At 39.7% G+C, this 14,333-nt stretch overlaps 1 protein-coding gene across 1 annotated transcript in view; it reads right to left on the minus strand.

Moving 5' to 3' along the window:
* Nucleotides 1-3,744: 3,744 nt before the first annotated feature.
* Nucleotides 3,745-14,333, minus strand: part of BTBD8 (BTB domain containing 8) — a 48,040-nt gene continuing 37,451 nt past the window's right edge. The window contains exons 13-18 of the mRNA XM_066624090.1: nucleotides 13,843-13,904; nucleotides 11,585-12,218; nucleotides 11,014-11,104; nucleotides 10,105-10,232; nucleotides 6,171-8,525; nucleotides 3,745-4,808 (exon numbers count right to left, since the gene is read on the minus strand). Of these exons, the coding sequence (XP_066480187.1) occupies nucleotides 4,339-4,808; nucleotides 6,171-8,525; nucleotides 10,105-10,232; nucleotides 11,014-11,104; nucleotides 11,585-12,218; nucleotides 13,843-13,904 (3,740 nt within the window). The 3' untranslated portion in view covers nucleotides 3,745-4,338. The remainder of the gene's footprint in view (nucleotides 4,809-6,170; nucleotides 8,526-10,104; nucleotides 10,233-11,013; nucleotides 11,105-11,584; nucleotides 12,219-13,842; nucleotides 13,905-14,333) is intronic.

The raw sequence follows: 14,333 nt of genomic DNA on the forward strand, positions 1-14,333 counted from the left end.
AAATTTCCTAAACATCCCAAAGGCTGCAATCCTATCCACACTTGCCTGGGAGTAAGCCCCATTGATTATCGTTTATTAATTATGAACAGTATCATGGTTAAAAACATACACATAGTAGCCAGTTAAAAATACAGATCTGTAACATTTCCCCAAATGCAGTCAATTACTATGGTAGCATCACTAATATATTAAAAATAAAATACACATTGAAATGTGAAATTGGCTTGCGACCCACCTACTGGGTCCTGACCCACAGTTTGAGAAATGCTGTCCTAGCGCCTAACAGTGTCCTCCCTAATAATTTATGGGTAGAGCTCATGGCAGATGTGACTTTTAAACTAGGTTGTTCCTGGTTCCCAGTCTTTAAGGGCCTGTGCCTCAATCTGGGTCCTGACTATACTGACCTAAAACAAATGTCGGGGCTCATGAGCTGGCACACTCAGCCATCCATTTTGCTTAGAAAACAGATGTATCAGAGAGATGGCTAGGCTAAAACCCTTTTCAGTGATGTCTCATTTTCTCCATGCAGAGCATTTCCTTATATGGAGGAACATTCATCCAGGTGAGCCCTCACCTCAAAGTTGAACTACAAGAGTCCAAAACAAGTTTACCATCTCACAGTGAGAACTAGGCCACACTCTCACTACACCTATTTGCTGTTTTGTAAACCTGTTTTGGACTCTTCTACACCTTACATACAACACAGGAGTTGGCCTGATTTCACCCCTTAAAAAAGTGTGTTCACATGCTTGTCAAATACAACAAATGTGACTGGGCTTCAGAGAATTAGTACTTTGCCCCTGCTGCTGTTCTAATCCTAACTGTGCACTCCCGTGTGCTGTTTATAGCAAGAAAAATAACTTCCATTGGCAGTCTCAGAACAGCAAAGGGGACAAAAGTGGTAAAGCTCCCTTACCCCCACTGCTGTTTCTCCACATTTTGCCTGTGTACCCCCCCAAACAATTTTAAGAAAAAAAGAATAGAAGAGGACCAACACATTTTCTACCTCATATATACTTTAGCCTCAAGAAGGAGCAATATCTAAACTCAGCCGATGAGATTCCTAACTACTCAGGTGTTTCAACCTGTGTTTATCACAGTCAAACTCAACTTTCTGGTATACCCCATCAAGCAGTCAGATTAAGGAAAGTGTATGTGCCATGTGCCTGTCTGCCCATTCATCATTATCCTGTTCTCTTCCATTGCAACAAATGCTTATCTAAAGAACCATACAGTGTTTCATGTTAGATTCATTTGTCAGTGTATCTGAGTGAGGGACTCTCCAAAGTGTCTTGGGGTCATTAACACTTCACCAATTGCTTTTGGAAAAAAAAGTCAGAGTCCACTCATTATGTGCAGACTAGAATCTATTCCTTTCCCTGCTACGTCTGGATGCATCTGCATCTGGATGTCTAGCCACAACTAGCCTATGACCTTAAATGACATTGCAGCTAGTTTACCTCTCATGACTTTCTTTAAAAGAAAAATGAACAGAAGGTTGACCTTTTTGAAAGTGTAGTGAGAGTTGTTTGCTGGAGTTCCCATAGTCTCTTATGTGGGCTGACAACAAAGCAGGCTGGAAACTGGCTTAAGTTTATAATGTAGACAAGCAATTGAGGTCTGTCTCATAGTCACACATCCTACTTTTACTACACAGTATTCTGCGTGTATCCAAGAGTCAAGGAATTGAGATATACCCAGAGCTGCCTTCTGGTGAGGAAATTTTGACATATGGAATTGCTTTCTCCAGGACACTGATTGGTTGATGATTTGGGATCCTTCCAAACCATCTTTCAGTGTGTTCCTAACCATTAGATTACAATGGTTCTAGGCTCTCGGTATACATGAGTCAAGTGTCAGTCACTCTCCTAGCTCAACACTTTTGAAAAGACCCACCATACATACTGCTTGTCAGAAAAATAGCCACAACCTGATGCCACAGATAACATACACTAAAATACCAAATCAAAAACAGTGCATGAGGAAAGCTCACCTTGAAACCACTCACAATTTCCCCCCCTTCTTTGCACAGTTGTGTCACCTATATTCCTTTTCCTTGAACTGTTTCATTGGTTTTCCCTGACAAACAATCCAGGTTTATGTGAGGTGAGCAAACTCAAACAATGAAATATTGCTGAGTGCCTGTACTTACAGAACTGCCAACAGCCATGCAATCATGATATAAACGTAACACCATTAGATCAAAGACCTTTGTTCTAGCTAGCTGCATTGTGAAGAATGCCAATTATGCCTACAGAGGCCTCCAAGGCTGATATCAGAAAGACTAGAGCATATAACAAAGATTCTTGCCTCAAATTAAAGGCTGCAGTTTCATCTACATGAAGTACCAATTACTTAAAAAAAAATCTAATAATTTTTAACTTTGTTGACCTGAACAGACAAGAAGGTTTACAATGCTTTCTAAAGAGCCTGACAATTACAATTGGCAAAGGGCCCATTTCAGTACACAACTTTGCAGAAGCTAGTCGAGAGATAGCACAAGGTACTAGAGTAAAACTATTTTGGGAGCCAAATCCTGTGCTCTTAATGGTACTATTCCTTGAGTTGCATACAAATGGCTTACCTATAAAAAGGGAGGCAAGAACGATGCCATCTTAAAAACTTTCAAAAGTTGTTTTTGGAGGGTACCGACACTGACATCACTGGGACAAGGAGGGAAAGACTCCTTAGGGAAGTGGCTCCCAACTTAACTCTGAGGCATACAGGCACTTGAAGAGGAAAACACTAGGATAGTGTGCTGAAGTGATTATTATTTCAATGCAACACTGTTTCAAAGAACACTTTAATGCAGGAAAAAACCATGTATATTATACATAGTCAGACATGCATGGGTTGACACATGCAATCCTTTCTCTGTGTGGATGAGGAATACAAAACTTTCAAATGCGATACTCGACAAATGGTTTGCATGCTTTCCCCCTTGTATGTTGGATGTAGAAAATCTCTCCTCCTAGAAGTGCAATGATATTGCACTGTGCTTGCATCATTGGCAAACTCAGCACCAACCTGTGATAATATACTGGGTAAAAAAATTCAGAAAGCTCTGGTACACACAGAGAAACAATAATGCCAACCTTTTAAAAAGTGAGATTAATCTGTGGTGCAGGAACCACACTGGCTTAGTACACTCTGTTAGAGCATACAATCAGTTTAGATGAGTGTTGGGTTGTTGAAGGTCTGAGGCAAAGCTCTACATTGTGCCTCCCATAGTACACCAGGCCCTACCCCCACACATTCTACTTACTCCCACTCCCCTCCTAGCCAATGGGCTTATCGGCTAGAGGCCCTGCAATCACCACTATTCTTTGGGGTAAATTCTTCAATTAATAGATGGGGACTCTGGGCACAGTGATGGTAGGCCGGCTCACGCTACCACTGATACTAGAGAGGTCTAGCAGCCTGACTTTGGTGGGCCATCTGATGGACATGTGCTCTCAAGCCAGTTTCTACCCGGCTGACCCTATCCCCACTTCACAGAACCCATCTCTCTCAAACTGCCACCCAACAAAAATCCCATCAAACTTCATATTCACTTTTTTGACTAATGATTTAAAAAGTTGTTGTATTTTTAAAATTTAACAGCACTATAAACATTTATTTCTTCCTAGTAGAAGAACAGTATACATCCCTTCTGGCAATATCTGTTGTCTTAGAATTTAAATAATTTAGAAATTTATTGAAATTTTTCAGAACAAAAAAAGTACAAAATCAATCTGGAGAAAACAAACCAAAACATGCTGTACTTTATAAATAAGTTCAGAAACAGTTGCTTCAAAACCTTTTCTGCAAACGCAAACACACACTTCTAGTATTTAACGTACTGTTGGCACACATCTTTTACACAACCACTGTGAATCTTTTTATCCTTGAAGAAGTCACCAAGTCACGACATGGAGAGTGATGGAGAAAGAAGGGTAGCACTACTTATTGGCATTCACATTTTAATTCCTTGAGCATCCAGGAACGTATGACCAAATGGTGAATGAAAAAGGAAGAGAGATTAAGCCAAAACTTTCTTATAGGTCATCTACTTCTTCCTAAGTAGCCTAGAAAAAAAAGACATGCTCAAAAATAGCTTTTAGAAAACATTCACTTAAATTCTCAAAAGTTTATTTTACCTATGATTAAATGTTACTTAGAAATGGATCACTTAAAGCAAGGATCATTTCAATATCAAGGACTGACTCTTCTTGACTGATGCAGTATTCATTATTGTAAGGAAATATTGCATCATGTATTTATCTGCTGAGGTACTGGCTGGGAAGGGAGGGTGAAGAAGGCTGGGGGGGAAGTCCTATCTCAAAACACTTGATCACTTCAATGATGGGTTTCTAGTTCAAGAATTGTCCATTCCCCTTGAGGGGAAGAACAATCGTCAGAAGAAAAACTTGCCACTGTGATGCTTGCTGAAGAATCATCAAGTGGAGATATCAGTTCAGTCCACCTACTGAAAGTGTCAATCTGTGCTTTACCCTGAGGTTGTGAACTGTCTCGTGCCAGAAATAGTGTCTGGTTGATGAGATATTGTGCTAAGTTAAGGTCTTCAGGAACAGAGTTTTTGATGTCCAAGTTTGACTCCTGATCAGATAACAATTGCCTGAGAAGAGTCCAGTCCTGTTCTGCAAACTGCTGATCTTCAAAATCCACTTCTAGAATGCTCACTTCCGACTCCATCATCTGTTCAAAAGCGTCTCCAACATCCATCTCGTATATTGGAGAAAGGGTTTTTGGAGGTCGATGCTCATACATGCAGGTTTGTGTCAATCTGTCACAATCATCTATGTCTCCTGAAATAATTCATAATACTATACATTGTAAAAATTGCACAGGTTTTTTTCCCCTCCGAAGGGCTTTTGTACACCATACTTAACTCAGTGCAGCAGGACCAGTCCAACCAGAGAAGAGGTAAGGAAAAAAACAAAACTGTATACAGAGTTCACAAAAAACTTGAGCCATTCTTTTTCAGTATTTAAAAAAATAAAATAAGACGAAGTACGGCTTATCGATTAAGTTAAAGCAGCAATCACCACTGGCAATTGACAATAAACCTTCATAATTAGAAAAAAATTTCTGATACAGAAAATGACAAGTCATGTAAACCAACATTTAATGCACATGGATTTCTAAACTTATTAAAATTATAATTTAAAATAGGAAGGAGCAGAGTGGGGGTGGAAAAAAGACATGATCACTAAAACGGTGACTTAAGCCAAGTCAGCTTTGAAGGGGCAAACACAAAATGGTTTATCCACAGGCTTATAGTTAAGTATTGCACATGCAAAGGATAGCTGCAAGCAAGGACAAGCAAACAAAAAAAGAGAGTTACAATTTGAAAGGTCATCCGTTTATATGGTTCTGCTGAGCACAAACCATTATTTCATAGCTCTTGAATACAGAAGCATTTGAAAGATTCTGGTACTGTTTGTTGAACTTGGGGTGTTCAGCTCAAATGCCTGCTTTAATGACGACACACAAAACAACTAGACAAGAAATCACCTAACCATATGAAACAAGTTTAAATATATTAATTGTTAAATGTGTAATCTCTCTTTTTTTTAATAAAAAAAAATATTTTTCACTGGCAAAAATTTAGGGCTGCAGTAATTCTGGAAAAGTGTCTCAGGGTGCAAGAAGACTTGCCCCTACTGAAACCAGTGGTAAAAGTCCTACCAAATACTGCAGTAAGAAGACCAGTCCCCAGCTCTGTGCAAAGCAGAAACAAACTGCAACAACAACATATATAGCTCTTAAAGATAAATAATGCAGAGCACTTTTAGTTCATCATATTAATGCACTTATTGCACATCCCACTTTGATATGAGTAATGAATCTTAAAGGCTGTCAAACAATATGGATGCCCAGGCTTCCACTAAAACATGATACAGCCAATGCCCTGTTAGAATAAAAAATAAACTTGAGAGCAGGGAACTGCATCCCACTCTAAGTGTTGTGCCCAAGATAAACTCTCAGCTGTCAACTGGCTATCAGGCTAGACATTCTCAACAGTCAAGAATATGGTAAGTAACTTAAATCTGACCATTTCATTCGATAAAACTTCTGTTTATTAAAGATCTATTCCCCGCTGTAAATCTAATATTCCACTAATACTTAATATCTTGAAGGACAAGGTTTTTATTTCTGTACGTTACCTGCAGATAAAGCAGTGTTAGCGTATTCAGTAGATGCTGGTTCACACTCTTTCACGTGACCTTCCTGAGTCAGTAAGTGACTCCTACATGGATCTACAGGTTTGGAAGAGCTGTTCTTTTGTAATTCAGTGTTATCTCTTTGATGAAGATCCAGGTGGCATGGCCTTTCCTGAGACTTTGCGTCACTGTCTGAAACTTTATTGCACTGAATTTCATTATTCTCTTCATTCTTGGCATTTTCCTTTTTATCTTCTATGAGAGGTTGGCTATTTCCCACTGTCATAGCCTTCTCCATAGGCTTTTGTTCTGAATCTGAAGCACCCACATTATCCTTTGCTTTTAGCTCAGTGCCATGCAAATCCACAGAGGAGCTTTCATTTTTGTTCAAAGTTTCCTTCTCATGCTCATTGCATCCCAAGAATCCATCTTCAATTTCTAAGGAATACCTGGAATAATATGTTTTGCCATGATGCTCATGGGAAATGCCATCAAACACATCAGAAGGTGTTGCAGAATCAAGCGAACGCTGGAGGGGAGCATGGGCCTCTCCATCATCAGATCCCAGTTCTTCACATTCATCCACTGAAAGTAATACAGACCTTTTAAAGTTTTTAGTGGTAGAGAATTCTTGATTCTCAGTATCATTTTCTCCTGCATCTTCAAATGCTAGATTAACTATTCCATGGAACTGCTGAGCAGGAAGCTGTGATGGAGGCAAGTTCTCTACAATGTTTTCATTTTCAGACTTTTCATCCTCTGTTTCATCTGCTGAAGAGGAGACCTGATCTGCTTCTTGAGGAAACTGCACTGTGGCAAAGTTAGTATCATTCCCTCTGGATCCAGCCCTTCTCTCACCACCTTGGTGCAACCATGATTCAGGCCTTTTTCTTGGGATCTCATCGTCACTTGTGGAAATAACCCGGAAGAGATCGGAGGTTTCCTTTTTCATTTTTACTTCAATTCTTAGACTGGTGTCATAAATTTTGAGTTCTTCAGGTGTACTTGTATCACTGCTGCTTCGGCCAAGGAAGTCATGGCATAACATAGTGCTGCATTTTGAAATTCCCCTTTCATTCGATCCTTCGTCATCCTGAGAGCCTCCTGCATCATAGTCTTCTGATCTTGGTTTTATATCATCCGAGGATGTTGTTGCACTGCCAGTGTCTGATTCAGGGCTCTCCTTTGGATCAAGTGCACTGGAACTCAAGTTCCAATGGTCTGTAAATGGAGCTTCTGAGTTTTCATGGCTCTCTGGTGTTTCGGTGGTATCTGTGTCTTTAGATGAGCATTTTTCTGTGATATGGCCCATGAAAGATTTTGAAGCAGCATCCGATTCCACTGTAGCAGACTGGGACTCCGTCAAGGCAGATTTATCAGAGAACTCATCAGCACTTTCAGACCCTATGACGCAGGCTTTATTAGACTTGCTTTCCTCACGTTCTGAGTTAGAACCATCATGGGCTGATTCAGACAAGATGTGCAACTGAACATTAATACAGTTCATGCCCATTTCAGTTTTCAAGGAACCTCCTGGTTTGGAATCAACAGACTTTGCTTGCACTGAAGGGTTCTCATTGTCTTCTGAATGTTCCATGGGATGTTGGCAAGCAGCAGAATCAGGAAAGGTTTTGCTTTTTGAAGCTACAGTGGTGGGATTCTGGCTAATATTCTCATATGCTGTACCCTTATCCTCTTTAATATGGTGCAATTCAGTTGCAATACATTCCTCAGGAGCTTCAGTTACAAGAGATGTATTATTATTTTCATTCTTATGAACTTGTTTTGTTTCCTTTTCACTTTCCACATTCATCTTTGCCTCACAAGAGGGTTCCAAATCCCCTCTGTAGAGTCTCTCTCCAAGTGGAATCCCTTTTTCAGAGTCTGCTGTGTCCTTCTTGTCTATCTCCAGCAAACATGTTATGCTATTATTTTTCTTCCCTGGGCTTGATTTGTTACTGCCATGCAGCTGAGCACCTGAAGTGGAGGAACTTTCAAGTTTCTGACCTACATTCTTTAGCCCTTCTCCAGGTACATTTTTTTGAACAGGCGATTCACTTCGGGAATGCTTCTGACCTGCAGAGTGAAGCTTTACAACCGGTTGCCCAGCAACTAGTTTCTGTTTTTGGTCTTTATTGTTCGGTTCACTCTTCTTTGAATGGCTCTGGTTTTTGGAGGTTACTATGATTTTTGCAGTAGCTTTAACTGAAGTAGTCTGCACTGGCTTAGCCTTTTTCTTTGATGAAGTTTGCCTCTCTGATAAAGAGGAGTGTGATACATGTATGGGCATATTTTTTTCTTCATTCTGTTTTGGAGAATGTCCAGGTTTCAATGGATTTGGTACATCTCCTTGTGGACCTAACAAGGCAAAATCTTAAGATGATGATATATTTCAGTTATCAAAATTTATTCTGAATGAGAATCATACACCAGATGTCTCAGTATTTACAGTTTGTGAAAATGATGGAATTGTAAATGCAAAAAACCACTGCTACCCACTACTCTCCTTCAAAAGAATGATCAAAACCATGAATGGAAACTGGGGGTGCCCACTACTGAAACACAACTGTTGCTGGCCACAACCACACTGCATAATACTTTAACACCTGACAGGATGAATTAGCAATCATTGGGAACAAGTATTTCCATCAGTTAACACTACCCACACATTATGTTAAGTGACAAAATCTTAGTAGTTTTGTCTGAACCTATCTTATAGTTGACATGAAAAAAATCCAGGGCTAGTAGAATAATTAAGCTATATGCTGACTTCTCAGATGCAATTAAATTAATACAGTACAGTCTGCACAGTCTGGACCCTGTTAAGGATAAAAACCTAACCTTTTCAAGCAACACAATTTAAGTTGTAATTTGTCAAATACAATCATTGTAGCCGAAATATGGTCAGAAAACATTAAGCTCAAGATCCTATTTCACTAGTATTGTCATTCCATTAGTTAACATGAGCCTGAGCTACACACACACACAAATCATTTAGGAAGCATAGTTACCGTAAGTTCATAAGAAAACACACAGGGGGCAGAGAGAGGAATAAAGCATGGCAGGTAGAAATGACAGCAGTGTCAAGATGTAGATTGGAGACCACAATTTAAACTTGGTCCAAATGGCCCACAATTGTCAACAAAAGGACAAAAAAGGAGTGGAGTGGCATCTGAGGCAACACAACTGGCCATTATGAGGGAGGAGAAGAAAGAGCCAAGGCCTTGGGCCTATATCCCTGACTAAAAGCGGCCTCCAAGAAACCTAGCTGCTATGCACAGATGTAGATGAATATAGTTCAAGATTTACTGAGGGGATCTTCCTAGTCTTTACTTTGTTAAGCATGTAAAAAACGGGACCTTTCATCAGATTTCCAAGAAAAAAAAATCCATACATCTCTACTATATTGTGCATACATCTTCCCTAGAAGCTTCCTTTTCAAGGCCAACAAACTTTTCATGATTTTAAAATATGCATTTGTTATATACCTAAGAAATTGCAATGCTTTCCCCAGGTACTACATCCTCTGCTATTAAGACTGCTGTTTGGAATGTAGCTGCCACAGGAATATAATTGGATATTCTTTGCATTTAGTGATGAGCAATAGGGGTGGCATCAGGAACCATCTCACTAGGCTAACCCCCAAACCTTCAGCTTTGGTGGCAATAGTAGCATCCAGCGCACCTTCAGTAGGCAAGTGGGCTTTGCTTCAGGCACCAGTATTGCTGCCCAAATCTATTTGTGAGCTTGCTTTTTTAAAGTTTTATTTACATCCAGTTCTCATGCATTTTTAACTTCTGAGATGAATGGAACTTATTCTGCAGGAAGTATGCATCACACAACAGGTTCAGTAATTAACCATGAGGCAGATTCCCAGTTTGGAAACAACAGTTTGCTTTGGGCCAGTCTAATTCAGTTTGGGTCATTCTTAGTTTACCTTGGTTTTTCGCTACATTCTTTGTCTTCTGTTGAAGAGCGGAATTGCCAGCATCATTTCCCTTTTTCTTCAGAACTGCCTGGGGTATGTGTTCGGTGCTGCCCTTACCAGCAGATTTCTTTGCAACACTAAGAGAGAAACACACTGCTTGGCGTTTTGGCAAGTTTAACAGTCTAAAAAAAATGTAGTTAAATAAGTTTGTATGCCCGACACATATTGCATGAAAAGTGCAGCAAATTAAATATTACTTCTTTATGAGAAATCCAAAATATATTAAAGGGAAAACACAACATAACAAGCAATCTCATCTCTCACTGATTACAAAACTTGCTCCACCTTATTTCTGCCTTGCTGAGCTCGCTCAGTATTCTATCTGTTTTTACAGTTGCCAAACAGTAAAAAGGCTGAAGTTTAAAAAAACAAAAACCAACTCTATCCAGTGGTCTATAAATGGTGGCTTGGCATATTTGTTGGCAGCTGTATGTGGTAGCTACCAATTGCCTCTCCTACCTTTACTCAAAAAGCTCTTTGGAGAGGTAAGATTTTCTCTTATTTATCTTTGAGTATGAAGATAAGAAACAGTAAACAAGAAACATGCTGCTTATTACCATTTCCAAACGAGAGAAGATTCTTCCTCTCCCAAGTCCTATTTGCTCAGAACTCAGGGCAGGGGGAAGATCTTTCTGCTGGGCATGCGGATGGGTCAAGAAATGTTGGAGAGCATGACAGTGCTTACCATTGACAATGGGATGGGAAACTCAGACAACATCAGACTCAAGCAATAATTTCTTATCATAATTTTGGAACCAAGATGCAGGTTTAATACACGTTGACTCAAATGAGCTGCAGTTTCACTAGGGAAATCAAACCCTAACGGATGCAAAACAAGTAGCCTGACTTCCAACAGACCTGTTCATTGGACCATTAGCTTCAAGATCATTAACATGTTTTTTAGCAGGGGCTCCATTAGTCATCTTCAAAGTAGACTTGGTTTTCAGAGCTGTACAATGAAATAAAAATAAAGTTTGAGTGTAAGAGACCATAAAATGAGTATCTGATGGAAGTGCCTGGTTTCACCCTCTTCTTCCCCAGTATATGAACTTTCCCAGTATATGAACTCTGAATGCTTCCTACAGATATTTTTTTTAAAAACCAGTTCGTCTAAACATCTGATGATTTTTTTAAAGCCCCAGTTTATTTGGTTAGATTACATTATAGTGCATATAAAAATAGGGCGAAGAGGAAGTAAATGTATTCTGTTTTTACTGCCTTCAAATGTTACACTAGTATCAAGCCAATAAAATATGCGAAGAGATTTTTCTACAAGAGCAAGGACTGACTACATGTCCATCATTAACTCTCAAATCATCCTTTCACAATGTAATTATTAAAATTACAGAGGAAACATCAGAACATTAACAACCCACTTGAAATTGGTTTGCAGTACTTGTTCTGTGTTTTCAAAGGAATCTCTGATTACCTGAATTCTTTTTGCTTTCATCTGCTAACTTTTCCTCCTTGGGTTCGTCTAGATGTTCAATGGACATCCGCAGGTCTGTGCTCGAGTTGGCCAATTTACTTGATGTTTCGATACTCATCAGGGAGGGGGATTCCTTTCCACTGGTCTTTTTCAAAGGCTTTGCTTTGATTTGTACAGATGAACTTCCAGAATGGACTTTGGGTCGAGCACCTGCAGTTTTACCTTCTTGATTTTTCACCCCTTTGCCACTTCCTGAATTTTTGTGTCCACCAGAAGACAAAGACCTGTCAGAATCTTGTTTTGTAAGCAAGCTTTCAGTCTTAGCATTCCCATTATTTTCAGCTTTGGGCTTTATAACAGCTCGAGCCTTTGGTGAAGGCATTTTCTCCCCCATTTTGGACTCTTTCGTCATCTTGCAAACTGCTTTTTTACTGTCTTTTCCTTTTAAGTCGTCATGCTTCAAAGCTTTGTTAGAGCTGTTTCTGTTGGTCGCTGCTGTATGTCCAGATGCTCCTAATCCATCGGATTTCATTTTATCCTGATTAGTGGGAGAATCACCCCAACCGTTTTTATTTCCGTCTGTTTTCCAGGCAGTTTGTTTTATACCCAGACAGTCAGCAATGCATCTGTTTAACTGGAGGAGAAAATATGATAATTCAGCAAGAGAAAGTAGCTGGGTCACTGTTATTTACACTGGAAGACTTGGCTATTTATTCAGTGCAGTATGAATCTTCATCTTCATTACCATATGGGAACAATAAATTTAATCATCTCCCTTTCTGAGGTTTAGAAATAGGTATGTGGTTTGAGCGTTAGTATATAAGAGTTAAATATTCTGGCACTCTCTAGCCGTGACCAAGAAGCAGAACCCAGCATGGCACAATGCAAAAGAAGGATCATAGCTATATACGTAGTTAGGGCTAGATTCTCAATGGCTACAGGGATGAAAATTAAGTTTATTCCCTTCTTTAGCTGGTGTGCGTATCTATAACGCTTTCCTTTTAGATATACAAGTGAATGGTTGCCATTCACTCCTTCAAGGAAAACAAAAAGTGCCACATTTGGGGACTCTGTTCATTAAACCTGCCTTCTGCCCCTTCCTCTGGGTGGTCCAGACCTCACTGGCAGGGATCATGCAGGTAGGGCACAATACGTTTCCCTATGCAAAGCACACAGAGAGGCAGTGCAGCCCCAGGGGATCCCTGCAGTTCATATGCCAATATACTCACACCCATCATGATAAGCATTTAGGCGGGTTCAAGAATTCTCATTTCCTGCACAAACTTTCTTGTTTGTTTTATTTACACTAAAGTGTTTGGGCCACAGGTCACAAAATTGCCAAAGATTTACTATTCTATCCCAAGAGATAATCAAGTATATCCAAATGCATCACTTGGTGTATTTTAGCATTCTCCCTTGTTCTCTCACATGCTTGTGCGCACACAAACCCGGCAGGATTTTCCGTCAAGGAGGTAAACAGGCTATGTAAATGGTGGCAAGAATTAAATCACTAGCTCCATCAACTCAGTGGTGCATAATCTGCTTCAGAAACTGGAAAAGACGCTTCTGCTATAAGGAATGTATGCAAAGAGATGCAGAATGGAAGTTACTGCTGCTTTTAATATTTTCTGAGCAGCAATTTCTAAGGCTGAACTATCACCTTCCAAAAAAGGAGCTCATCTCTCCCACAAAAAAGCCTAAATAACTGGGCAAAGAGGCACTTTTTCAACTGGTGATACTCTTATTTTTAGTGGGAGAGTAACTGCTCCTCTTCTCCCCAGCACAGTGTCTTTTCTAGTGGCTGTTGCTGGTGTTCTTCTGCATTTTTCAGACTGTTGACCCTTTGGGGACAGGTGAGTTATTTGATTTTGTCTGTAAACCGCTTTGTGAACTTTTTTTGGTTGAAAAGTGGTATATAAGTAATCTTAAAAACAACAACAACAGTGACAAAAACAGCACAGATGGACCTTGAATCAGCTAAAACAATAAGAAAACAATCTCTAAAATACTGGGTTGGCGCCCACGCTATCGCTGCATTCACAGAAGCAAAATGCTCACACAGAGACTCCTTCTGCTCATGGAAAAGCCCTTCTGAGTGTAGCTCTTCAGAGAGAAGGAGCTTCTTGCAAGCATAACGATAAACTGAGATTCCTCTCATAAGCTTCCTGTTACAAGATGAATGTGCACTATACCATGAAAAAAGTCTGCTTGCAGAATTCTGAATGACTTGTAAATGTAAGGGAATTTTGTTTTTTTACCTGAGAACTAGTGAATACAGGCTTTTTGGCTGGTCTTCTATCATCGCCTTTGTCAAAAGCAGCTGCATAGGAACAGAACAGCACCCTTTAGGACATGTTAACAGGAAGAGAGAAAGGATGGAGATAAAAGCACCCTTACAACACAATCCTATCTTATTTATGCAGAATTAAGCCTCACTGTGTTCAAAGGGATTTACTCTCAGGTGAACATACCTAGGATTGTAGCTCTAGGTATAGAACCCTTCTGTAGGACAATTAGGGCAGCAATCTAACCAAAGAAAGGATGTTTTAGGACAGAAGGTAGCAAAAGAGTATGGGCAACATTGAGCTCAAAATACACAAGAAGGAGTGCAGAGGTTTCAGTTCTAGAAGGATCCTCTTCAGCTGATTATTTGCGTGGTGCTGAACAATCCGAGTACTCCTTTTTTCCATTATTTGCTGATATAAGCAGATTAGTTTACTAGCAGTAAAAAGATTTTACTGCATGTACT

This window comes from Tiliqua scincoides, chromosome 4 (assembly GCF_035046505.1).
Source record: "Tiliqua scincoides isolate rTilSci1 chromosome 4, rTilSci1.hap2, whole genome shotgun sequence".
NCBI classification, from domain to species: Eukaryota; Metazoa; Chordata; class Lepidosauria; order Squamata; family Scincidae; genus Tiliqua; species Tiliqua scincoides.